We start from the raw sequence: 27,924 nt of genomic DNA on the forward strand, positions 1-27,924 counted from the left end.
TGAGTTTTCAGAAAGTGAGAATTAATGAGTTGTAGTGAGAATGAGTAGTCATTTTATGTTGCCAACAAAGTCAGAAGCCAAATATTTGACTGCACACAGATAAATAGGCCTACTCCTTTCTCAAGACGGAAATCTGCAAGTTTCTTATCTTCCCAAGAGACTTCTGAAGAAATCACATCCAGTTCAGAGTTCAGCTGAGGCGAAATACCTTTCACACAGTGTTGTTTAGCCCAACCATACGGCTACTTGCACCGAATTAAGAAGTAGGCTAGTGTCCCTTCCTGTGGAACAGACGCGACTGCAAGTGTCAAAGTTTTTTTATATGTTGTTTCCGCTATTGAACGTTGGTGTTCAAAAATGCGTGGTTTAGAGGTAATCCGTTTGACTAGGTTGCATGGGAATTGCACAGTGCCTGGACAAATAGCACAGATAAGGCATTTTACCTCAAGTTATTCGGGGTACATTGCGACGCACAGAGCAAGGCATGTATTTGGAGGACCTGGATGTGTCACATTTCCCCGACAGACGGACAGGACAAAATGCACACCACTTTACACTCGGCGACCAGATGGGAAAATACAGCTTTACAACATACAATGCACCCGTTCATTGGCAACCAAAAACTCTTACGATTACGCTTTCAGCACTGCTAGAGACAACCCTGCAAAGTTCTGGAGCGAAGCAGCGCAAAACATAGATTGGTTCGAACATTTCAAACAAACTTTGGACAACACAGATATTGTTCTTCCAAAATGGTGAGTTATGTAATTTTATGTTCGGTTGTGCAACACCTCTGCAAGTTGCAACTAACTAAAAAGACATCTACTGATATTTAGAAGAGATTAGGTCTATTAGGCTATATCCTCAGTTATGAATGAAAATTGGTCCTATTTCTCTAGACGTGTGATGCGCGCACACAGGTTTAGCTATATGTTCTGTTACAATGTTTCAATCCGCCAGTTCTTTGAATGTTTCTGCAGTTCTTAAGTTTTAGTTTTTGTGGGCGTGTTCAAGTTCCACCCCCTTCTGTGCAAATGCATGGATTCCACGTGCCTTTTGTTTCTTATCTGGTCCACTACTGCCGCCTAGCAAAGTGGATGTTACATTTCCACTGCACATTTATGTGTGTGTGTGTGTGTGTGTGTGTGTGTGTGTGTGTGTGTGTGTGTGTGTGTGTGTGTGTGTGCGTGTGTGCGTGCGTGCGTGCGTGCGTGCGAGAGAGAGAGAGAGAGAGAGAGAGAGAGGGAGAGAGAGAGAGAGAGAGAGAGAGAGAGAGAGAGAGAGAGAGAGAGAGAGAGAGAGAGAGAGAATATATGTCTGCGTTTAGGCAGTAATGCTTGCTTTTTACTTTGCCTTGCTGACCGCTTGTCCCTGAAGATTCTTATTCAATCGGGTCATGAGTGGCATTTTAGAGCTTAATATGCCTAGACACAACTTCCTTGCAATGGCTTGTTGTCTGGGTCCTTTTGTTTGGGCTCAGGCGTCAGGTGGTACAACAGTGGTACAACGACAGCTGATATAAATAACCTAAATGAATTAGTAATTGGTAATTAATGTAATGCCTCTTAGATAATTCACTGAAAACAAACAAACAAAAAATCCATATAATAGCATTAGCTGTCGTTGAACCACCCTACCGTGTGCCACTTCTAAAATGTCATTGACCTGTCTGCTTGTTATCGATGTGGAAGGTTTATTGGAGGGAAGCTGAATGTCTGCTACAATGCGGTGGATCGCCATGTGGCCAGTGGACGAGGAAGTCAACCAGCCATCATCTACGACAGCCCCGTCACCAACACAAAACAAATAATCACATACAAGCACTTGCAGCAGGAGGTATGACAGGGCTCTCAAGTCTCACTCTTTGAGAGTGTGACACACTCATCTGAGCGAGTTCACACTCTCACACGCCACACATAGTATTTCACACTCTGAAGTTTTGATAATTTATCCAATCGGCGCACATTAATTCATCCAACATATCCACAGACGCATCCGCAATTGGTAACAGTGCTTCTGTGTTCAGACTAGTTACCACGCTATACAGCCAATCAGAAAATAGATTGTTCGGTTGTCGGGCTGATCAGAGCAGTGGATCCATAAGATCCTCTAGAATTGCATCATTTAATGATTGTAGTGTACCATCCTACAGCATTCGGGCAGTCCTCCTTTTCCTACAAGGCCACATTAAAATGGAATGCTCTTGCAGGTAACCTGAAGAGCTGTGGCTCTTTCAAGAACTTTAAAGAGACCCAAACCTGTAACCATTGACACAAAATGATACCATTATCTTATGGGAAATGTTTTTATTTTTTATTTTAAAAATATTTAAATATTTTGTTTGGGTGTGTGTGTGTGTGTGTGTGTGTGTGTGTGTGTGTGTGTGTGTGTGTGTGTGTGTGTGTGTGTGTGTGTGTGTGTGTGTGTGTGTGTGTGTGGGGGGGGGGGGTACTGGGGACATGAGTGATTTGTTTATTATTTTCATCTGTATTTTCATTTTGTTTCTGACTGCTTTACTTTATTATTCTATTATATACTATTTAATTTTTAATCTCAATGACTACTGATGAAAACTAGCCCAAGGCTAAATCTGGTGTGATGTATGTTTACGTTTTAATTGCACATGGTCCCCCTAATAAACTTGATGATGATGATGATGATGATTTACACCTTGACTCTTGCTGCTCTCTCCCTCCACCCGCAGGTGTCTCGGCTGGCAGGTGCGCTGGTGAGGAACGGGGTGAAGAAAGGTGACCTGGTGGTGATCTACATGCCCATGGTGCCACAGGCCATGTTCACCATGCTGGCCTGTGCCAGGATAGGTGCCACCCACAGCCTCATCTTTGGCGGCTTCGCATCCAAGGAGCTGTCGGGTCGCATCGACCACGCAAAGGTAGGGCTGTACACAGTGCATGTTTTAAATGAATGAAAAGAGATTATTCAAATACAAACTGTCTCTGAAGACCATACTCATCACAGCTTGCGCGCACACGCAGGCACGCACACAATCGCATGCACACACGCACACACACACAAACACACAGACACACAGACACACAGCAGTGGCAGAAAGTTTGGAATTAGAAGTTTTGGAATTAGAATCAATAATGTGACTTTGATTCACTTAACTAAGATAGAGCTAGAAGAAAGATTCGACCATGCATCAATTACTGTAATGTAAATTTCATGTCAGCCATCATGTCAGCCACAGCACCACGGTTGAGAAAAACTGTAGTACTGCAGATGACCATCTTGCTGTGCAGACCATATGAAGTCTTGAAACCGTGACCTGACGGCAACTTTGGTAAGGAAGGAGGCACACAGTTCCGAATGAGCTAGTGTATTAGGGCTGTCAGTACAGTAGTGTATCATAGAGATGGCAGGAGAGTTTTTTAGGTCATGTCAAGTTATTTATAATTATAAAGCACTTTAAAGTACAACAGAGACAGCTGAGGAAAGTGCTGGACAAGCAGGTTAAAGGACTTTTTAACATAAAAGGGAGATACGCTAGCTGGTGTCTGTTATATTAGTCAGACAAAAGATACAGAACATGGAAAGTTCATTCATCGATCCGGTTGAAAATTCAATTATTAAGGAGCAAAATGTGGAACATGACACTTGAGCTTTCAAGTTGATCTCTGCAGTGGAAGAATATTGTATTCCTTGTAGGCCAGTTGGTCTTTTCATAAAATTCCCCTTGGGTCCTTCGAGGAGCAGGGCAGAGATTTTTCTGAAAGGAAAAAAGGTCTCTCATTTGGAGACACGCTACCGTCCATTTGTAATAGGCATAATAATCACTATATTTAATTCCACATAAAGCATCATTAGACATGCACTCACTCACCCGCTCAGGAATTGGAGCAGAACTGGCCCTTTTAGTGAGAGAGAGAGAGAGAGAGAGCAAGAGAGAGAGAGAGAGAGAGAGAGAGCAAGAGAGAGAGAGAGCGCGAGAGCGCGATAGCGACATGGTAGCTGATTTAATTATGGCGTGTGGAAAAGCAGCCATATTTTCTAGAAGGTTGGAGCACACTTTGAAAAAAGCCTGTCTGAGCTCCATGAGATAAATAATTAGGTGAGTGGGTACTTAGGCTCTTCATGGAAAGACCATACGCCATGCTCTGAGTGCACTTTGATAGGCGCTCTAGTCTGGCCTTCATCTTTTACATTACGTTAATGTGATCAGGGGTGGATATCTCGAAAGTGTAGTTGCTAACTATGTTAGCTACTTTGTTGGTTGCAATGCAATTTCCCATTGGCAACTACCGAAGTTGCTAACGGCTAACAACAACGCTTTCGAGAAATGCACCCAATGTTAGGTTTTAGAAGTTCGAGGTGCTGTAAACACTTCAGACAGACATTGGAAATTTGAAACTAGCTGAAAAAATTCAGAGTGTTAAAATTTAATTCAAAGTGTGGAACATTGTCTCTCCCGTGGCGTTAACGGTAGGGCACTAGTCTTCTCTACGCGGCTGATCCGGGTTCGATTCCGGCCTGGGTCCTTTGCCAACCCTTCTCAGTCTCTCTATCCCCACTCACTTCGTATCCAACTCTTCACTGCACTATCATAATTAAGGCCAAAAATGCCTCCCAAAAATATTCAATATTAATATTATATTTAATATTAATATTTAAAAAGTGTGGAACATTGCTCTGCCAACATTCGATTCCATTCTTTTCAGTACAACCCCTTACCTCGACAGAGAATTCTGACACTGCTGCCTGTTGATTTAAGTATGATTCAAATATATTTGCGAAGCTGCTCCATGAAACCCCTGAATCCACTGCCTACTATGCTATGTTTGCTGTATGTATACAGTATGCCACCAGTGTGTGGGGACAAGCGAAGTGGTCAGATTTGCGGGTTATCTGGCCTTGGCCATTGCACAAATGACTAAGGCACTGCACCATACATACTATTACGCCGGGGACCTGAGTGGACCCAATCCTTCCCCATCTCTCTCCTGCTTTCAATTGCTTCCTGTTTTCTCTTACACTGACCTTTTGAAATAAAGCCCAAAAGCACTCAAAAATACTGACAAAGTAAGGGCTCTGCAATGCTGCCTAGTCCAAACAAGTCTGTGGTGGCTGCAGTGGGAGTCTGTGGTCAAGCTGTGGTCTTTTTGCTTTGCCGTTGTACTGTATTAAACAAACTGATATTTTGCCAAACCTTTTGTAGATGATGGAAAATGGAGGCAGGGTTGAGAGTGTGCCTATAATGCAAGCAGGCCTCTGGCATGTACAGTGTAATCAGGGGAAAGGCAAATGGGAAACGGTCGTACTCAGTAAGGAAGAACCATTCTGTTTATTATGAAATTATAATAAAAGAAAATGCTTAGCCTTTCACTGGGGTTCTTGATGTAGTATATGGATGCAAAATGTGTGCCAAAAGTGTGTGCAAAAAGGGAAGGATTTACCTAAGCAAATACGTTAGGCTTTTATTTAAAAAGTTGAGAGTCAGCATTTTTAGTCAGATGTTTTCTGATATTATGCTCATGGTTCCCTAATGATATGTTCTGCAGGGCTGGTTTCCTCTTAGAAAAGTATGCAGTTTTGGGCTGTCATGATCAGTTAACGACTCAGTGTCACTGTGTAGCTTGCAGTTATGAATGCAAACCACTATAAATTGCTTGGACTTGAATAGATATTTCTCTAGAGTGTCTAGTTTTGTCCGCTGGTTACTTAATGCATATCAATGATTCAGTGATTTGCCAGCCCTAATCCACATGAAGCATCACATCTTTGTTCTGATGAGTGTGACCACGTCACTTGGCATTGAGCCGGCCTGGAGAGTGGAGTGCATCTGAATAGGGACTTGAGGCCCTACCGTGACCTACCGGTAGGGCACTTGTCTGCCATGCGGCCGATCCGGGTTCGGTCATTTGCCGACCCCTCCCAGTCTCTCTCCCCATTCGCTTCCTGTCCACCTCTCAAACGGTCCTGTCAATAAAGTCCTAAGAAGACAAAAAAGGAGATTGGAGTACATCTGAATAGGGATTTGAGACTACTGATTAGTACTACTGACTACTGTCTATTGACAAGACCGTGCCTATTAATGGCTAATGAATATTCCATTGCAGGCTAAGATGATGGCCTTGTTTGGCATTGAGCCAGATAAGAGAGTGAAGCATGTCTGAATAGGGACTAGAGACTGCTGACTACTACCTACGGACTATTGCAGTGACTACTGACTTGTGTCTACTTACTCGTGTCTACTACCTCATGACTGCCTATTCATGTCTGTTTATATATTTTTTTGTTTTATTTGTAGTTTATTTAGCAGGGACAATGCACAGCACATTATTACAAACATGACAAGGCAAGGTCATGACACATGCTTTAGGATGTGAATACATAAAAGGTTTATAGCTAGATAGCAATAATTTGAACCTTACTTGTTTACTTACTTGTTCCAACTGACTCTTGCCTTGCAGCCCAAGATGATTGTGACGGCGTCGTTTGGCATCGAGCCTGGCAGGAGAGTGGAGTACATTCCTCTGGTGGAGAAAGCTCTTGAGCTGGGCAGCCACCGACCCCAGAAAGTGCTCATCTACAACAGACCCAATATGGTGAGAGAGAGAGAGAGAGAGAGAGAGAGAGAGAAAGAGTGTGCATTGTATGCATTTAAGTGTGTGTGTGTGCGTGTGTGCGTGCGTGCGTGCGTGTGTGTGTGTGTGTGTGTGTGTGTGTGTGTGTGTGTGTGTGCGTGCGCGCGCGTGCGTGCGTGTGTGCGTGCGTGCGTGCGTGCGTGCGTGAGTGCGTGCTTGCGTGCGTCTTGAGAGAACCTGTGTGTGTGAGAGAGAAAAATACTGGAGTAAAGCCCTTTGTTGGAAAAGGTCCTGGGGCTGTGTTGCCACAGGCCTCAGTGCAGACCGAATATGGTTTGTGTGTGAATGTATGAAAATGTGTGAAACATTTTGGGTTGATTTAAAAAAAAAAAAAAGAATTATCCTGTATTTATCCAGGATTGTCCCATTGAGACTAAGCGTCTCTTCTGCCAGGGAGTCAAAATGGCAGCCTACACATAGTTCCAGACACAAACAGATACATTAATGTATAGTAATGAAAATAAACTCACAAAAAAAGAAACAAAAAACCTTAAAACACAGTGTCAGCTAAAAGTTATGAGAAGTAACTTAAAAAACAATGGTATTCCTCCGTGTATATACAGTATTAATTACCTTCCTAAAAGTCTAGAGTAAAGTCAGAGAGTCCATACTCATTATATTCTGCAACTCATTCCAGAGGTATGGAGTATAGAAAGAAATGCCTGTTTTCTCTAATGCCTTGTTCACACCAAGAGCGACCTACGCTAACGGAGCGACGCAAGTCATTATTTCTCTATGGAGGGTGCGCGACCAGGGCGACCAGAGCGAATTCGCCAGGGGCGAAGCGACTAGAGTGAATTTTAACGATTAAAGTCAAGCTAATGTTATGGTAATGAGCTATGACGCGGTTCAGCAACAATTGGAATGTTCATATCTTCGAATGTCCCAGGCTGTCAAGCCAGAGCCTTTATGTGATTAGCTAAATCAAACGCGTAAATGTCACGTCCAGAGCGAATACAGCCAATTCAAGGCGAAACTTCTTCTCCCACATCCACTACCAGGCAGCATAGGACGCTCTTGGTGTGGACAAGGCATAATTCAGTACGAGGAGTGCAAGACTGTAGTAACGACTTAACGTATGTGAGGACCATGTACCAAAAGGTCCAAAAGGTCAGAAGATTACAGATATAATGGGGAAGTTTGCCCAACAATTCCTTAGCAATAAAAAGTTGTGCAATTTATCGATAAGTAATTGTATATGTAATTGACCAAGCGAAAAAGTGATTTTTAGGAAAAATGGGGAAATGAATTGGACAAATAAAGTGTCCTATCAGTCACCTACTCATACTGTGTTGTTAACTCACTTTGATCTCATCTTCATGTTAACTGCCAGGAGAGGGCCATTTGGTTATTGGATCAACTGTGTGTGTGTGTGTGTGTGTGTGCATGTGAACGTGTGCGTGTGTGTCTGAATGATTCCATTATAAGTCCCACACTTTTTCTTAGAGAACAAAGGAATTGAGTGCGTTTGATGAAAAAGGATTCAGACTTTGCCAGCAGAGCTTAGTGCACGCACACACACACACACACACACACACACACACACACACACACACACACACACACACACACACACAGGTGGTCTCTGTGCTTAACTCTGCTGATGAGCAGTTAAAGGATGTCGATAGTGTGAGTTCATTTAGTGACACCCCAGCATGGGGAAATCCATAACTTTCCACTGAATGAAAATGCAAATAGCTTTGCACACACACACATGCGACTGCGTACACATAAGCACACACACGCACACAGGCAGACACACACACATTCACACGCGCACACGCACACACGCGCACACACACACACACACACACACACACAAACCTAGGGAGATGGATCAACGGAGCCATTTGGGAAACGTTAATTGTTATGCTCTTGGTCAGACCAAGTCTTGAAGAGATTTGAAAGTCGATGATAATCAGGCTACAAAAGCGTCCCGTGTTGAGTTGTAACTGCAGCACCAGAGTGGAGATAGATGCAATAGCTGAGATGGGGACTGGCAGACAAGTGAGCACAGCCCATCAGCCAGATAGCTAGTGGTGTCAGACATGTGAATGTAGAGAGGATGACTAGCAGAGAGAAGGAGGGAGTAAGAGAGAGAGAGAGAGAGAGAGAGAGAGAGAGAGAGAGAGGCAGAGGCAAAGACAGAGACAGAGACAGAGACAGAGATAGAGATAGAGAGACGGATGTTACTTTTGACATGCCAGGTCTGTGGTGCCATAGGTGTATAGGATGTAGATGGCTGACCAGGAGAGAAGGGGGAAAGAGATTGACAGACAACTACACACACACACACACACACACACACACACACACACACACACACACACACACACACACACACACACACACACACACACACACACACACACACACACACACACACACACACACACACACACACACAGGTGGTCTCTGTGCTTAACTCTGCTGATGAGCAGTTAAAGGATGTCGTGTGTGCGTGTGAACGTGTGCGTGTGTGTCTGAATGATTCCATTATAAGTCCCACACTTTTTCTTAGAGAACAAAGGAATTGAGTGCGTTTGATGAAAAAGGATTCAGACTTTGCCAGCAGAGCTTAGTGCACCGCATGTCAAAATCTGCTTAGCTAACACACACACACACACATACACAGTAACTCTGCTGATGAGCAGTTAAAGGATGTCGATAGTGTGAGTTCATTTAGTGACACCCCAGCATGGGGAAATCCATAACTTTCCACTGAATGAAAATGCAAATAGTTTTGCACACACACACATGCGACTGTGTACACATAAGCACACACACGCACACAGGCAGACACGCACACGCGCACACGCGCACACGCGCACACGCACACACACACACACACACACACACACACACACACACACACACACACAGATCATTTCTGTTTCGTTTTTTTCTGGAGTCTAGTGGGAAGCCTGTCACTATTGAGGGGAAAAATTAGTAAAAAAAAGAAAAAAAGTAGAGGAAACACAGCAAGCGCTGTGAGTGAGCCAGCCAAATCCTTGTGGAGACAGACAATCTATTTCCTCTGTGCGGCGCCAGCCAATTACTATAATGTGTCTGCTTCAAAGGCTGTCTGAACCTGTGTATTCCTTTTATATTTGTTTTATTTTTCTTTGTCCCCCTGTATGCCCTTATTGTCGTGTGTTCGAGTGCCTTTAAAGAAAGGGCTCCATTATTCCCATCGATTGTTGTGTCCTTCTTTTTTTCCCCATGGCAACAAAAAGAGAATGTAAGGGTTCTGTTAGCAAGCGTGGTTGCTATGGATACTGGTTTTTGATGTATTAAGAGCCTTTTTGTGGCCGTAATGTGATTTTGTCTCTGTGTGAAGTGAAAGGGAACATGGTTACCTGACTGGCAACATCTGTTAGGAGGCTGAGGATGATGGGAAGGTTGGCCGGGGTTTCTGTTGTGAAAGGACAAAAGATGTTTTTCGGTTGATGATTGATGTTTGATCGTCATCCCCTCTTGATATGTTTAATGGATCTTGGACCAGACACTAACATACATTAGAAACCTGCAACATGTTTTGAAATCTGGGTTCTGATGAAGCATATTAAGATCAATGCAAGTGTAAAACAATAGATCACATTACTGTCTACAGACTATGGTTGTGAAAGGGGGGATGCACAGAAAAAAATAGCATAGCACGACCCATGTAAAGGGCTTGAATCTACCGGTATATCGGGGGTAAAGTTTGGGAATCCCTGCCCTAGGCTATCCATGATTTGCATTGACGTCACAATATTACGTAATCGTTTTTGCTGGACGGCAAAAGTACACATTCGTACATAGGAATTATGCAGACGAAGACAACTTTGACCATAAAATACCAAAGAAACACGTAGTTCTTGTATTTTTTTTAAAAAACGGGATATGTACCTGGCGTTATCAGGCTAGGTTGGCCACGGTGGATGTGTTCAAATCATAGATTTATTAAAATGTATTCTGCTCCACTAGGTGGCATAACGGGGACGGGCGGTACGGGAAACTGGGAGAAGAAGAGAAAGTTGTTGCTTGCTTCCAGCCATGAACTTACTCTGCCTGCGATGTATTTTTTTTATCCCGTGTTTATTTTCTTCAGTTAAGTTGTGAACTTAAACCAAACCTCTGCATTGGCAAAATACTAGCACCTTAATGCACCGTTTCTTCATTGGTGGCTGGGCACCGCGGCTGGCATCCTCTCGTGGCATGGCACAGGTAAGATAATGCTGCTAACCTAACTTAGGTCTACTACAAGACGCACGGTACATTTTGTGTCAGGCATTTTGCAAAGTGGTCTTTTGAAAAGCATATATTTTCATCTCGGATGTATCTTGTAGCTTAACGTGGATGCGTTTCGTTTCATCCAAGTGGATTTCATTGTTGTTTCAGCCACGTCTGCCCAATGTATCTATTGTGAAATATAATTCTATATCTTATTTTCTGTTTACATGTCAAATGTTACATGTTCATTTGTACCGTATTTGTGTGTGCCCTTTGTCATAATCTGTCTGTGATGCTCCTGTGTGTGTGTGTGTGTGTGTGTGTGTGTGTGTGTGTGTGTGTGTGTGTGTGTGTGTGTGTGTGTGTGTGTGTGTGTGTGTGTGTGTGTGTGTGTGAGAGAGAGAGAGAGAGAGAGATTATTATCAATGTCTTATTTAAATGTTTAGTTAAACTGCACATTGGAGACAGGTCAAACGCAATTGCAAACTTCTGTGCTAGAACTTGAACACTTGAACTTGAACTTGCTCCTGTGTTTGTTCATCCCTTCCACAGGAGAGTGTGTCTCTGCGCCCTGATCTGTGTGAGAGTCTGGACTGGGATGAGGAGATGGCCAAGGCCCAGCCTCACGACTGTGTACCGCTGCCTTCCAATCACCCCCTCTACATCCTGTACACCTCCGGCACCACAGGCACTCCAAAGGTAACGTGTGTGTGTGTGTGTGTGTGTGTGTGTGTGTGTGTGTGTGTGTGTGTGTGTGTGTGTCTGTCTGTCTGTCTGTCTGTCTGTCTGTCTGTCTGTCTGTCTGTCTGTCTGTCTGTCTGTCTGTCTGTCTGTCTGTCTGTCTGTCTGTCTGTCTGTCTGTCTGTCTGTCTGTCTGTCTGTCTGTCTGTCTGTGTACCTCTCCCTTCCAATCAAGCCCTGTACATCCTAGACACCTCTGGCACCACGGGCACTCCAAAGGTAATGCATGCAATGCAGTCTGACAGCAGCTCACAGGTATGGAGCGATAATGCTAATAATAAGAATAGCTCCTTGGAGAGCTGGGCTTTTCTGCTGCTGACTGCCAGCTGGGTGACCGTAAATAAACTCTACTGCTACTGAGTGTGTGAGTGAAGCTTTGCTTGCATCCACGACGTGTGTGTGTGTGTGTGTGTGTGTGTGTGTGTGTGTGTGTGTGTGTGTGTGTGTGTGTGTGTGTGTGTGTGTGTGTGTGTGTGTGTGTGTGTGTGTGTGTGTGTAGTTGAAGGTGAAGATTGTGCTTATCCCAGGAAAAGGTGCAGGACAAAGGCTGACTGTAGTTTTGGAGAGAGAGGTCCGCACACTTAAAATCGTTTTTTTGATTTCTTTATATTATTTCATGGCTGGATTTTGTTTCGACCTCTTTGTCTGTGTGTGTGTGTGTGTGTGTGTGTGTGTGTGTGTGTGTGTGTGTGTGTGTGTGTGTGTGTGTGTGTGTGTGTGTGTGTGTGTGTGTGTGTGTGTGTGTGTGTGTGTGTGTGTGTGTGTGTGTGTGTAGTTGTCTGTCAATCTCTTTCCCCCTTCTCTCCTGGTCAGCCATCTACATCCTATACACCTATGGTACCAACGACCTGGCATGTCAAAAGTAACATCCGTCTCTCTGTCTCTGTCTTTGCCTCTGCCTCTCTCTTTCTCTCTCTCTCTCTCTCTCTCTCTCTCTCTCTCTCTCTCTCTCTCTCTCTCTCCTTCTCTTACTCCCTCCTTCTCTCTGCTAGTCATCCTCTCTACATTCACATGTCTTACATCACCGGCTCTCTAGCTATCTGGCTGATGGGCTGTGCTCACTTGTGTGCCAGTCCCCATCTCAGCTATTGCATCTCTCTCCACTCTGGTGCTGCAGTTACAACTCAACATGGGACGCTTTTGTAGCCTGATTATCATCGACTTTCAAATCTCTCCGAGGCTTGGTCTGACCAAGAGCATAACAATTAACGTTTCCCAAATGGCTCCGTTGACCCTCCTCCCTAGGTTTGCTAGTGCTTGACTGGTGTGCGACAAAGTCGGTGGAGTTCCCGTTTTTTTGGGAAATCAGAAACAATATTTGCAGAAGATTGCGTCACTAGGAGGGCGTGGCCTGGCTAACGCTTATGTACACCTCAATTAGAACGGATGAGTTTGATGAAAACACAGTTATGATTCAGAGTAGCTTTACCTGAAGAATGTCTGAACGATGTAACCAGGGGTGAAAGTAGTTTTCGTCTCTTACTGGTGCTACCCCCCAATAAACAATACACATGTGCACTTCAGATTAATGAATGTTTGGTGTCTCTTCTTAGGAGGGCACTTGTCTCAAATGGCATAATGTGGTTATGGGTGGGAGATGTGACGGCTTGTTTTTCCGTAACATTGGTTAAAAACCTACAAAACTGTTATTTTCCTTTAAAAAACAAATGTCAATGAAAGAAGATGTGGTACATTATGTTTCATATTAGTCTTAGATGAGAAGAAACATGTTTGTTAAGATTTATGTAAAGGTTTATATGTCAAATTTCCTGCGGTGTGACTGTAACATTAATGAAACAATATATAATAATATATATATAAATTAACCAACAACATTTTGAATAATGTATGAAGCATTTGGCATGATTGCATAAATCTTAACTTTAGATTAAGATATGTGAATGTGGAAAAAACTCAAGACAGTAATATTAACTACAAGTTCAATTTCGTAACACAAATTGCGTCCTGTGGGGTGACATGTATGTCAATGTTTGTGAATGGGCAGCTGCAAGGCCAACTACAAGGGTCTTAAAGACTGGCTCCTAACCAGTCAGTACCTCAGTTATTGGAGAGTGCTGTGGAAGTGTAAGGTGACTCTTAACCTCTTAATATGTCTTCATATTGCAATCTTTCTGTCACGCAATGCTTAGGTTCATTTTATGGTGTCCTGTGGTGTGACTGCTCTTATAGGAGGAAAATTTTTTTTTTTTATAAATGAAAACACATATTAAGATTAAACACAATATCATTATCAAGTTAGCATGAGCTCAGATGTCAATCATGTATACAAAAGGATTAAAATGGCCATAATGCAGTGAATTCCCTGTGGTGTGACTCCATTTTCCTGCGGTGTGACATGCCTATGCTATGTGTTGATGCAGGACACATTTTCCCAAAAATGGCAAAAATAAGGTGAAATTCCACAGACCACTAAGTGCTTTATTTTTTTACTATTTTTTTCCAATTTTTATCCATCATTTTTTTCAGGAATTTGAAAAACTTTTTTTTTTTTTGTGTTACGCCCTTAAACGTCAACCACCCTTATATGTGTGTACTTCAATAGCAGACCTTGCATTTTTCAAATGTTGGTTTTTCGGTAGCATTAAACCTATTCTCTTAGCGGTACTGCGCACCTTTTGTAAATTCTACACTGGTGCTACGCACCTGTGTGCACCCGTCTACTTTCACCCCAGGATGTAACTCTCTTTGCTCTCTGTTGAACAAATGGTCTAGTTTGAAGCCTATGTCTTGTTCAAGTATGCATGTCTAAACGGTACTTCATCCTAAACCTACCTGTCATGCACACTATCCGGAGGACACTGACTAAACTGCTCATCATTTCCTAAAGCGATTTCCTGATTTAGTTTGAAACACCTGCCGCTGATGATGGTCCTGTGTAAAGCCCCTTAGAGGAGTTAGCATTCAAATGAGGTCATTATTCAAATCCAAATCCTCTGGGAACCAGGCGGGAGGTGTGTGTGTGTGTGTGTGTGTGTGTGTGTGTGTGTGTGTGTGTGTGTGTGTGTGTGTGTGTGTGTGTGTGTGTGTGTGTGTGTGTGTGTGTGTGTGTGTGTGTGTGTGTGTGTGTGTGTGTGTGTGTGTGAGAGAGAGCGTGTGCGTGTGCGTGTGCGTGTGCGTGTGCGTGCGTGTGCGTGTGCATGTGTGTGTGCGCGTGCGCGTGTGTGTGTGCGTGTGTGTGTATGAGAGAGATTTAATGTATATCGTTGACTCCTTGACCTGGTTGAACTTGAGCAGTGAAACTCTACTGTGCCGCTGACTCTTCACATATCATCAATGATAACTATGTATGGCGAGCCTGTGTGACGTGTAATCAGATTCCTGTTAATTAACGTCAGCTGTGTGTGTGTGTGTGTGTGTGTGTGTGTGTGTGTGCGTGTGTGTGTGTGTGTGTGTGTGTGTGTGTGTGTGTGTGTGTGTGTGTGTGTGTGTGTGTGTGTGTGTGTGTGTGTGTGTGTGTGTGTGTGTGTGTGTGTGTGTGTGTGTGTGCGCATGTGTGTGTGCGTGGCTTAGCTTGGCTGGAGCGTCTCCTCTTTGTGTGTATGTGTGCGTGTGTGCGCGTGTGTGTAAGAGAGAGAGAGAGATTAGAGAAGGAAGGGGAACGCAGAAGAGATCAAGATTAAGAGAGGGAGCGAGGTAGGAGAGAGTCATTTGGATGACAAGTGGTGCAGTTAAAGGAAGAGGAGTGGGTGGTCAAATACAGCCTTTTGGCAGAGCCGACATGAAAAGGAAATATGCCCGCCCCTCCGTTTTCCTGTGTCACACACATCTATTGTGTGTGTGTGTGTGTGTGTGTGTGTGTGTGTGTGTGTTTGCTTACGTTTGTGTTTGAGATGTGAAATATATGTCCTTTGGCAAGAACCGTTCCGCCCCCGACCCCCGCCCCCCCTTACTAACCCTCTCTATTATGTTCCTGTCTCTCACAAACATATATACACACACACACACACACACACACACACACACACACACACACACACACACACACACACACACACACACACACACACACACACACACACACACACACACACACACACACACACACACACACACACGTTGTGGATGCAAGCAAAGCTTCACTCACACACTCAGTAGCAGTAGAGTTTATTTACGGTCACCCAGCTGACAGTCAGCAGCAGAAAAGTCCAGCTCTCCAAGGAGCTATTATTATTATTATTATCGCTTCATACCTGTGAGGTGCTGACAGACTGTGTGTGTGTGTGTGTGTGTGCGTGCGTGTGTGCATGCGTGCGTGCGCGCGCGTGTGTGTGTGTGTGTGTGTGTGTGTGTGTGTGTGTGTGTGTGTGTGCGCGTGTGCGCGCGCGTGCGTGCATGAGTATGTGTGTGTGTGTGTGTGTGTGTGTGTGTGTGTGTGTGTGTGTGTGTGTGTGTGTGTGTGTGTGTGTGTGTGTGTGTGTGTGTGTGTGTGCTTGCTTGTGTGCGTGTGTGCGAGCTTGTGTGTGTGCGTGCGTGCGTGCATGGGTGAGTGTGTGTGAGTGTGTGTGAGTGTGTGTACCCATGTCAATGGCTGATTTTTCCTCCCTTCATGAGAGAGAAAGCAGGGGAAGTGTGTGTGTGTGCGTGTGTGCGCGTGTGCGTGCGTGTGCGCGTGCGTGCGTGTGCGCGCGTGCGTGCGTGTGCGTGTGCATGTGCGTGGGTGTGTGCGTATGCGTGTGCGTGTGTGTGTGTGTGTGTGTGTGTGTGTGTGTTCATGTTATTTTCCTTTCTCTCTCCACTCTCTCCAGGGTATTGTGAGAGACACGGCAGGCTATGCCACCATGCTGAACTGGACCATGTCTAACGTCTACGGCCTGACCCCTGGAGAGGTAAGACACTCACACAGGCAGGCAGGAGCTAAGGGAAAGGTACCTTGCTTCATATGCAACGTACACATCGTCACTGACCGGCAGAAACCTTGTATCTCCACTTTCTAGATCTAGATTTTTCCCAAAACCTCTATTTTCTAAGTATATAACCATAGTTTTGGGTAGAGTGCGCACATCCAAAAAACGTTTTTCAGGTGCCAGACTCCAAAAAAATAAACTTTATAATTTAAAAAGCAATGTTTCGATCACCCTGGATCTTCATCGTGCATATAGGATCCCATATGCCTGATGAAGAGGCAGGGTGATCGAAATGTTGCTTTTTAAATAATGAAGTTTATTTTTTGGAGGGTCATAGAAACAGATTGATCTCACCTTCTTGACTCTTAAACAGTCAATGTAGGTGGGCCCGGGCATGCCATGGGAATTGTTTTCTGCACTTCAGAGAAAACAAAAAACCTGATTGAGCCTGTGAGACTGATACCTAGCTATTATCACAGGGGGAGTGTGGGAACTCATTGCATCAGCCAAGTGGTGTGTGGCAATGAGCTAACAGTGGGGACAAATAGACAACAGAGAGCCACTTTGGTTAAAATAGGCTCACGCTAGGATAGCGACACAGTTAGTAGGCCAGGTAGAATGAGCTATGTCCGTATTTCATGCAAGAAGTGTTATCTATTCATGTGTCATTATCTAAACAAACACACACATGCACACACACACACACACACACACACACACAGGAAAAGAACCACAAATGCATTATATACAAGGATATGACTGTGAGGAGATGTTACCCCTGCGTGAATGCATCTTCCAATTCAGGCAATGATGCATGATTACTGGGAGATGATTACTTCATGTATAATATGCCATCTGTGTCTACCGCCTTCCCCTCTGTTTCTCATCCACTCGCACTCTCACCTTGCTCTCTCTCTCTCTCTCTCTCTCTCTCTCTCTCTCTCTCTCTCTCTCTCCCTTTTGCAAATTATTATTGCTCTCTGTCTATTTTCTCTCTTTCAAATGTTTTCTCGCACTCTCTCATCTCGCTGCCCACCCCCTCTTTCTGTATTTGTCTTTCTGTCTGTCGCTGTACTGTATATATCTCTATCTCATTATCAATTCAGTTTAAAGAAGCTTATCAGCTCCACACAACACATAGTTGCATTAAAGGATAAACAATTTCAACATGCAGTTGTAATGCCCACACTACCCAGGACTTGTCAGTACCTGAGAAGCCTTTTCCGAGATATTTTGAGTAGCCCTATGTAAAGATTTTTTAAAATGTAAACAAAATCTGCCCCCATTAGAATAGCTCAGATCTCGGAAAGGACTGAGCCGAAAAATGCAGCATCACCGGGTACTGACAAGTCAAAGGTAGCATGAGCATTACAACAGCATGTTGAAATTGGTTGAAGTGGTTCTTTAAGAAAGTATAATATCGCTCTTTCCATTAGACACATAGAGATCTTTTTTTCTTGTTTTCTGCCGGGAATGTGTGAGATGTGCACATACGGGAGTGAGGTTGTGTACAGCTGTGCACAGCTCCCTGTGAAGCCGGGAGACAAATTGGCAACTGGATTGATCATTTTCCTTCCCTATTTTCGTTCATCTCTATCCCTATGTTTCTCTTCTCTCTCTCTCTCTCTCTCTCTCTCTCTCTCTCTCTCTCTCTCTCTCTCTCTCTCTCTCTCTCTCTGTCTCTGTCTCTGTTCCTCCCCACAGCCACATCAGTAGGTGACAACTCACTTCTGTCTGTCTGTCTGCCTGTCTATTTCTCTCTCTCTCTCTCTCTCTCTCTCTCTCTCTCTCTCTCTCTCTCTCTCTCTCTCTCTCTCTCTCTCTCTCTCTCTCTCTCTGTTTTTCAGGTATGGTGGGCGGCATCTGACCTGGGCTGGGTGGTGGGGCACTCCTACATCTGCTACGCTCCTCTTCTTCATGGCAACACCACCATTCTCTATGAGGTAGGTACGGTAGCTAAAGGCTAAAGGCCTCAAACTATACAACCATTAGCCTGACTCTCGTCTGAAAACCCCAGTAGTTCACCACAGCAGTGCACAGGGCTGGACTGGCCATCAGGCATAGCGGCCATTTCCTGTTGGGCCCTGCACCCTCGTGGGCCCCTATTTTCAGAAATGTAAAGAAAAATACATTTCTGTTTTTTTTCTTCACATTTCTGAAAATAGGGGCCCACGAAGGTGCGGGGCCCACCGGTGAGTCAGTTCTGTGCCACTAATTATGAGGGGCCCCTTTAAGCCAAAAGTGCCCGGGCCCTACTTCTCCCCCAGTCCAGCCTTGGCAGTGCACAATGTATGCATGAAGGACAGTCATGGGAAAGCGGTTAGTATGCCAGACTTGTACAGTAGCCCAAAATTTGTAGGTTCGAATCCTTGCACGGGTGAGGCACAAAATCAATTTCATTGTGTGCAGTGAGCACTGTGTGCTGTGGAGTGCTGTGTCACAATGAGTGTTCCAGGTAGGCTTTCGCTTTCAAAATGTAGCCTAAACCCATGTGGTGAATAAGTGAAGTCTGTGTAAAGACACAGACTGAAGGTGATCATGCACAACTGGAAAACTGGAAATGATGTCGAAAATACTTATATTTTTGTGCTTTTGTGGATGCCGCCATTTTTAAAGGCATTCGCAATGCTCCGTTTGGAGTCTGCCTCTGGAAAATCTACGTTTGAATGGGTAGAAAGCCCTGCCCCTTTTCCCCTTACCTCCATTTTGTGTGTTCATGTGTAGGGGTGTCCCAATTGACGTTAAGACATACAGCTCCAGGCCTTTTTATTAGAATACCATGAAAAAGTTGATTTATTTCCTTAACTCCATCAATAATGTTAAACTGTCATGGATTGTAGATTCATGGCCCAGTTTTTTAACTATTCCAATCATTATTTTTTTTCTTTTTATATACGTTGGCCTTCCAGCTCAAAAAACCCATGAATTGGGGAATTCGCATTATTAGAATATTGTTATAAAATCACATTTATCTTCATCAAAATTCGGATCACATTAAATCAGTTGAAATTTGGTACTTTCTACATAACATGCAATGGTCAATACTTGGTTAGGACATTCTCTGTCTTCATAATGGCCATGATGCGTTTAACATTGAAGTCAATGGCAAAAGCAGTGCATGGGAGTTATGGAAGCCCAGATGTCCTTGATGCTTTGCTGTCAGCTGTTCTTGTTTGTTGACCTGGTGCCCCACACTTCCCTCTTCAATATACCCGAAGATTTCCATGCCACATTTTGGTGTTAACTCACCAGTTTAATTCTAACTCAACAGAAATTAAACCCCATTCATTTTCAATGGGGTTTCATTTCTGGTTATTTAGAATTAAACTGGTGAGTTAGCGCCAAAACGTGGTATGGAAATCTACAGGGTATATTGAAGAGTATATAAAAAGAAAAAATGTAATGATTAGAATAGTTAAAAAACTGGGCCATGAATCTACAATCCATGACAGTTTAACATTATTGACGGAATTATGGAAATAAATCAACTTTTTCATGGTATTCTAATAAAAAGGCCTGGAGCTGTACATTGTCCCGATGTATAATGGTCATTTTCTTCATGAAACGCACATGAAAAAAAATACTATTTACTATTAACTGTTAACGCTATTAACGTCAACCGCATGGTTGTGAAGTATGTTATTGCGATGTTCGTGCAACACTGTTGTCCTTTTTTAAAAATTGCAAGCAATATAGTTGGTTTAACCATAGAGAGGCTGGTTTTGAATGCTATGAGTGTCATTGTTTGAGTGCTATGCTATGAGTGATTGTTGAAGGGGTGTCTCAATTCGTAGGGGTTGTGTTTCAAGACCTACCCCTTACTGCACAGTTTGAAGGGACGAGGGGCAAGGGGAAGGCGTAGAGATAGGGGTAGAAATAAATTAAGAATGGGATTCGGCCTAAATGACCTTTCCTTCTTGTCTGTCTTAGCCACACAGAAATAACTCTTTCATTTGTCTCTGTCTCTGTCTGGTTTAGTATCTCCTCTGCATGCCTTTAATCTCTTTCTTACCCTTGAACTCTCTCTCTCTCTCTCTCTCTCTCTCTCTCTCTCTCTCTCTCTCTCTCTCTCTCTCTTTGTCCCTCTCTTTCTCCCCCCCCCCTCCCCCTTCTCTTTCTCTCTCTCTCTTTGTCTCATTTTCTCCCTGTCCATCTGTTCAGTAATGCTGTGGGCTTTTCTTGCTCAGATACTTTTAATGGCTGAAGGCCCCTCGGTAGAAAAATGAATAAATCAAAGAAACAAAAAAAAAAGAAAACAACTCTCCATTTTTGAAACCTCGAGAGAAAAAGTGTTTTCCTCTGCTCATTACAGGGTTTCAAGATCCCTCTCTTCCATTTCTTTCTGTTTTTCTCACGATCCCTCCTTTTTTGCTCACACCCTCCCTCCCTTCTGCACTCGCTATTGCTCTCCTTTGTTCTCGTTCTCTCCCTCCTTCTCTCTCTCTCTCCCTTTTTTCTCTTTCCTCACTCCCTTTCTCTCCCTCCTTTTTGCTCTCCCACACCCTCACCATGCACACCGCTCTCCTGCTCCCTTTACTTATCATCCTCTCTCTCTCTCTCTCTCTCTCTCTCTCTCTCTCTCTCTCTCTCTCTCTCTCTCTCTCTCTCTCTCTCTCTCTCTCTCTCTCTCTCTCTCTCCTTCCCCCCAGATTCTCCCTATTCCCTCCTCTCTATGTCGAAAATAGCCCAACCAATTGTCATCACCAGGTCCGCTGACAGCTTTGTCTGGGCCCGGGACAAAGACATCTGTAAGGGCCACAAACCCAATATATACAATGCAATAAGGATCCAATTCTGGGCCCCCTCTCTCCCTGGGCCCGCGACAAGTGACCCCTTTGCCCCCCCCTGTCGGCTTCCCATTGTCATCATCACTATGAGCCGTCTGCTGTGTCCTGCCTACAGAGTAAGCCTGGATGCCACTCGTCTGGGTGATGAGATTATGGGAACCAATTGCAATAGTTCGGCCTGTTTGTTTTGCTCTTCTCTCTCTCTCTGTCTCTGTCTCTGTCTCTGTCTCTCTCTCTCTCTCTCTCTCTCTCTCTCTCTCTCTCCATCTGCCTTTCTCTTCTCTGTTTCCTCCTCTTTTTTGCTCTCTTCATCCCTCTCCCTTTCTCCCATCTTTCTTCCTCTCTGTTTCTCCCTCTCTCTTCCCTTCCTCTCTGTTTCTCTCTCTCTCTCTCCCTCTCCCTTTCTCCCATCTTTCTTCCTCTCTGTTTCTCTCTCTCTTCCCTTCCCCTCTCTCTCTCTCCCTTTCTTTCTTGCTCTCTTCATCCCTCTCCCTTTCTCCCATCTTTCTTCCTCTCTGTCTCTCTCTCTCTCTTCCGACCTCTCGACCTCTCTCTCTTTGTCTTTCCTTCTCTTTCCATCTCTCTCTCTCCCTCTTTTCCTTCTGTAACCCTGACACACTACCTCCCCTCTCGATTGCCCACGGGCGCTGCGTTGATGTGTCTTATTAGTTCAGTGTTTCCCGATGGGGCGGAGGGAGCGTTTTGTGGTGGGCGTTGAATTTATTATCAGGTCCTTTCATCCCAACTCTTTTAAAATGTGCGCATATGCACACACATGCGCGCGCGCACACACACACACACACACACACACACACACACACACACACACACACACACACACACACACACACACACACACACACACACACACACACACACACACACACACACACACACGCGCACACACACACACACACACACACTTTTATCTCACGCAGTGGGTGTGGGCTCATCTCTGGTTTAACTCCCACCACTTTCACATCAGATAACCGTCTCCTGTTTCCCCTTTTTGTCCAATAAAGGCAAAAACTCAGCCAGCTGTTTACCCCATTATACTGGTTGCTACTAGAAACGGAATGTTTTTTGAAATTCAAACACTTGAAATTCTCTACTAAAACTGAGACTGATTGAAAATTAGAATCAATCTGCTCCCTCGAAATGTCCCTTGAAGTCGCTATTTCCCAGTGCGTGCTAATATGTAGCTCATTTAGATTTTTTTTGTTTTTGTTATAAAGCCCCAGCTATGATCCTGTTTTTGCAGTTGGTTTGCGTCTCAGTTAAAAGTTAGTTTAATCTGCATTTTTAGGGTTTCACAAACTTTGTCTGCAGACTGAATTTTTTAATCGATTTGTTTCCTCACTCGGAGATGGAAATGACTCAAGCAAACGAGCCAAGTCGAGCCTTTTCCCCAGGAATCTCCTCCGTTGCGAAATTGGCTTACACTGCACAGCAGAGCACAGCAGAGCGGAGCACAGCAATGTTTGAGCTGTGACAGAGAATAACTGGCTTTTAATGATGTGTTTGACTAAGGCAACTCTATTGACTGTAATACTTTTCTCTTACATCTACATTTTAATGCACCGACGTGTCTAGTGAAAGGAGTGTGGCTGAAGGCTGATTTTGTGTAAAAGTCGGTGAAGAGTATTTTTTACCACCTCCTCCTCTCTCTCACTGTCTTTACAGTTCTATAAATCATATTTATTTAGATAAATGACGGAGTCTACAGAATTATAATATGTGCAGTGGTGTGTGTGTGTGTGTGTGTGTGTGTGTGTGTGTGTGTGTGTGTGTGTGTGTGTGTGTGTGTGTGTGTGTGTGTGTGTGTGTGTGTGTGTGTGTGTGTGTGTGTGTGTGTGTGTGTGTGTGTGTGTGTGTGTGTGTGTGTGTGTGTGTGTGTGTGTGTGTGTGTGTGTGTGTGTGTGTGTGTGTGTTACTGTGTGTGACTCCATGTTACTGTGTGTGACTCTTCATTTATCTGTGTGTGTGTGTGTGTATGTGTGTGTGTGTGTATGTGTGTGCGCGCGCGCATGTGTGTGCGTGTACAGGGCAAGCCCGTGGGAACTCCAGACCCAGGAGCATTTTTCCGCGTGATGTCAGAGCACGGCACCTCCTCCATGTTTACCGCCCCCACTGCCATCCGAGCCATCCGGCAGCAGGACCCTCAGGCAGCCATCGGCAAACAGTTCCCCCTGCACAAGTAAGACCTATGTCTTATTATTGTATTGAAAGACAGGCAGAAAGGCAGCTATAGACAAACAGTACCCCCTTCACCAGTAAGACCCATGCCTTGTTGTACTAAATAGCAGGCAGGCAGGCAGGCAGGCAGGCAGGCAGGCAGCCAACCAGCCAGCCAGCCAACCAGCCAACCAGCCAGCCAGCCAGCCAGCCAGCCATCGGCAAACAGTACCCGCTTCACAAGTAAGACCCTCATCACATTGTACTGAATAGCAGGCAGGCAGGCAGGCAGGCAGGCAGGTAGGCAGGCAGGCAGGCAGGCAGGCAGGCAGGCAGGCAGGCAGACAGGCAGACAGGCAGACAGGCAGACAGACAGACAGACAGACACACACACACACACACACCTCCTAATCAGTAAGTTAATTTGTCTAGAAACTGAACTGTGTAATAGGGCTGTGAAATATAGCGAATTTACTGTATATCATGATATCAATATTGCTGTCAAACAATATCAAATTTCACAATATCGAGATGAAACAATATTGTTGTCATTTGTATAGTGTACTGCCAAAAGGAAGGTTATGTTCCTCTTACATTCCCCTTTCACTTGAGCCATTGTGAGCACAGAGCAGACTTGCTACCCAACACTCATGCAGAACACCACTGTGTGTCTCTCTATGGCCCTCCACTCACACTGAAGGGAGGGGAGATTGTGAATTGTTTAACACAATTATTTGTCTTTAAAAGAAATATTGTCTAAAAAAAATCAATCAATATTAACTGATATAATCGTGATCTTGATTTTTCTCATAATGGAGCAGCCCTACTGTGTAGTTATAGTGTGTGGTATGGTGTACGTTAATAGTGTATGGTATTTAACAGATGAACCTCTAACAGTCTGTATGCAAATCTGCTGTGCACTGACCCCTACACACAGTTAATGATCGCTACTTAATTACTGTGGTGCAATCAGACACGTGACACACACACACACACACACACACACACACACACACACAAACACACACACACACACACACACACACACACACACACACACACACACACACACACACACACACACACACACACACACACACACACACACACACACACACACACACACACACACACACTGTGAGTCCAAGAGAGGTGGAGAGTTACTCAGGTGACCCTATCCCCAGAGATAACCTTTCTGCCCTCAATGAACCTTTGCTCTTGTTCACTCTTTCTTGGACACACACACACACACACACACACACACACACACACACACACACACACACACACACACACACACACACACACACACACACACACACACACACACACACACACACACACACACACACACACACACATAGTGCGTCCAAGACAGGTGAAGAGTTACTCAGGTGACCCTATTCCTAGATAACCTTTCTGCCCTCAATGAACCTTTGCTCTTGTTCACTCTTTCTTGGACACACACACACACACACACACACACACACACACACACACACACACACACACACACACACACACACACACACACACACACACACACACACACACACACACACACACACACAAAAGCGTGCGCACACAATTCAGTAGTAGAATCCACAATCTATTGTGCTGTTGTTTACCAGGGATTCTTGAGAGATGGGACAAAACATGTCTGGGAGATAAAACTCATGTTTGTGCTTAAAATGCAATTAAAAATTGCAACAAAATTAGCTGGGATAATAGAAGAAGAAGTTTTGTACACTAAAATATGATTTCATATGTATATAGTTTCATTTTTTTTTATTTTTCACGGTCCAGTGTGTCATCAGTACCTTCGAAACCCCATGTCCGAAAGCAAGATTTAGAATTTGACAATATCATAATAATTGGTTAAAATGAAATATAACAAACAGCATAGCTTCTGTCATCAAGTATTTTGGATAATTAATCAAACTACATGTATGTACAATGTTTTATAAACCTTTTTATATACTTTTTAACCTATTGAACATGTGTCCGGACTTTTAGTCAGGTTTTCAAAACGCGTTTTGTCCCTTCTCTCAAGAATCCCTGTTACTGCCTACAATGCAGGGGGGAAGATACCGCACACTCTTGTTCATCTTGCTGAATTTTATTTACTGTACATGAACAACGTTGCGGTCAGTGTGGACGCTACACTTCCCCTCTGAAGTGAACTAGTCTCTTACCCTCTGAAGTGAACTAGTACCCGCTACCTGCACCTCGAAAACTCTGGTGTGCGTTGGTTTCCTCCTCCAAAAATATCCTGCATTCAATGCACCATCAAGCCTGGTTTAGACTCCTGAAGTTGTGGGACACGTACTGTCAGCGGTGGGGCTGCGGCAGATCGCGGAACAATTCAGTCTGTGAGAAATATATACCTCGATCGTGGCAAGAGTCTTTTCAGCGCTAAAAGAGGGGGCGTGGTGGCTGTTTGGGTACTTGATTTGCCGCTACCCCCCGCTGACAGTGCGTGTCCCCCAACTGAAGGTCTAAACCAGGCTTTACTAAAAATATACAGCATACAATGCACCATCAATGTGGAGGACATTCAAAAGTATCAGATTCTAAGGTGTACTGCAGTGCTATAAAGCTTGAGGTGCTTTTCCTCCTCAAGTTCGTTTCCCTTTGCCAGCTCAACATTTTTGGCAAGGCTCTGAGAGAAGTTGTTGTGTCACAGCTGCTTCCGAGGCTACCTCTAATGAACAGACTTGGGCTTTGGGCGTCCAGTCAAAAAAAGAAGCTACGTACGTCTGGCACTCTGGGTTGAGGTTTCTTGATTGGTGTCTGCTAGGCTTTTGTCATTGATTTTCTTCTCCAGCAAAAAATCCAATAGTATATCCAATCAACAGGGTTTTTTTTCAATTCACATTGAATTTCTTTGGTTTCAGGAATGGTGTTACCTGTGTTATTCAACAGTGCATATAAAAATATATACATACAGTACATAGAAAAATATCGAGCATCGTCAGTGAGCTTCCCCTTGATGGAGAGCAGCACCGCCTGTGCGTTCTTGTTCTAAAAGTATCACTCTGCTTTCTTAGGCCTCATTCACACCAGAGCGGTGAAGCGTTGTGGGACGGAAGCGATTTTTACTGGCGGGTGCTAAAATGCATGGAAACAGATCTGTCCTTCCACAGCAACCGGCAGTGGTCGGGTGGTAGTGGCGCGGGAACCGGCTTCTCTCCACGCTACATTTGGAAAATAGAACCCGAGCGGATTTTGGGCGGCAGTGGCCGGCGGTGTCCCATTCAAATGAATGGCAAAGTAGCGCGCTAGCTTTGGCTGTGGGGGGATTTTCAACAGGATGCTGTTGGTGGGAAAGGCAGAGTAGAACACGCCGGCCGAAACTAAGCAGAAAGACTTCAGTCGTCTCGCTTCCGTTCCGCGACGCCTTGGTGTGAATTCGGCCTTATGATTCACATCTCAATATCTTCGTCTGAATGTAAAAATTATTTTAAAAGGTTGTCTACTAACTGATCTAAATTCTCTTGATGAAAGTGATAACGTACTGATAATAACCCGTCTAAACAGCATCTTACTGTATCATTGCCCAAACACATTTCTGAAAAAATTGCCCCGTGTATCATCATCTTAGATTACACTCAGAATAGAAAGCAAACCTCCCACACACTGTCCTCATTTACAAAGTTTTAATTGCAACGTTTTGGCCTGCAGCAGAAAAAAAGCAACAGAACAACAGCTCTAACACCTGACCAACCTGACCTTGGTTTTATGTGGTACACAGCTTCAGACACAGACAGACAGACAGACAGACAGACAGACAGACAGACAGACAGACAGACAGACAGACAGACAGACAGACAGACAGACACACACACACACACACACACACACACACACACACACACACACACACACACACACACACTGCACGCCTACCTCCCCCCGCCATTGTTCTGACACGGCTCATCGCTCGTGGCGTCTCTTGTTTTCATTACCCGTCTATAATTGCGGGCCGCTCCAAACAGCCTGGTCCGTGCTGGTCTTGCTGCTGACGTCGATCCCGCAGAGGTCGGCTCATTAAAATGGTATTAAATCATCCGTTGCTCCCCCCGCTCTCCCCTCGCTGATGCCTACTAATGAGCAGGTATGCAGGTATCAGTGGCGGAACAATTGCCTACGGGGCCCCAGGGCAAGACACTGATAGGGCCCCAATGCAGCTCGCCAAGCTCGCAATAGGGCCCCCACCACCAATACGGGAGGGCCCTGGGCCCAGGGGCAAGTGCTGCCCCCTGCTCCCCCTCCCTATAGCTTCGCCGCGAGCAGGTATAATGGGGTGCTGCCTGGGAGAGATGGGCAGAGGGCCAGATTACCGGTATTCGTATCAGGGCTACTGACAGCTTTGACCGGGCCCTGGTCAACGTCATCTGAAAAGGCCCCCCTTGTCAAAACATGCAATTTCATGACATTCTAATTCTGCTCTCCCCTTGTGAATAATAAAATATAAAAATAAAAATAAATATAAATAATAAATACAAATAATAAAATATACTAGTATGGCCAAAG

The 27,924-nt window shown here is 44.4% G+C and overlaps 1 protein-coding gene across 1 annotated transcript in view; it reads left to right on the forward strand.

Annotated features, from left to right (window-relative positions):
* The first annotated feature begins 204 nt into the window (after positions 1 to 204).
* Positions 205 to 27,924, forward strand: part of acss3 (acyl-CoA synthetase short chain family member 3) — a 73,552-nt gene continuing 45,832 nt past the window's right edge. Inside the window, exons 1-8 of the mRNA XM_063218176.1 lie at positions 205 to 755; positions 1,692 to 1,836; positions 2,705 to 2,893; positions 6,432 to 6,566; positions 11,373 to 11,519; positions 16,328 to 16,408; positions 18,274 to 18,369; positions 23,259 to 23,410. Of these exons, the coding sequence (XP_063074246.1) occupies positions 358 to 755; positions 1,692 to 1,836; positions 2,705 to 2,893; positions 6,432 to 6,566; positions 11,373 to 11,519; positions 16,328 to 16,408; positions 18,274 to 18,369; positions 23,259 to 23,410 (1,343 nt within the window). The 5' untranslated portion in view covers positions 205 to 357. The remainder of the gene's footprint in view (positions 756 to 1,691; positions 1,837 to 2,704; positions 2,894 to 6,431; positions 6,567 to 11,372; positions 11,520 to 16,327; positions 16,409 to 18,273; positions 18,370 to 23,258; positions 23,411 to 27,924) is intronic.

This window comes from Engraulis encrasicolus, chromosome 15 (assembly GCF_034702125.1).
Source record: "Engraulis encrasicolus isolate BLACKSEA-1 chromosome 15, IST_EnEncr_1.0, whole genome shotgun sequence".
NCBI classification, from domain to species: Eukaryota; Metazoa; Chordata; class Actinopteri; order Clupeiformes; family Engraulidae; genus Engraulis; species Engraulis encrasicolus.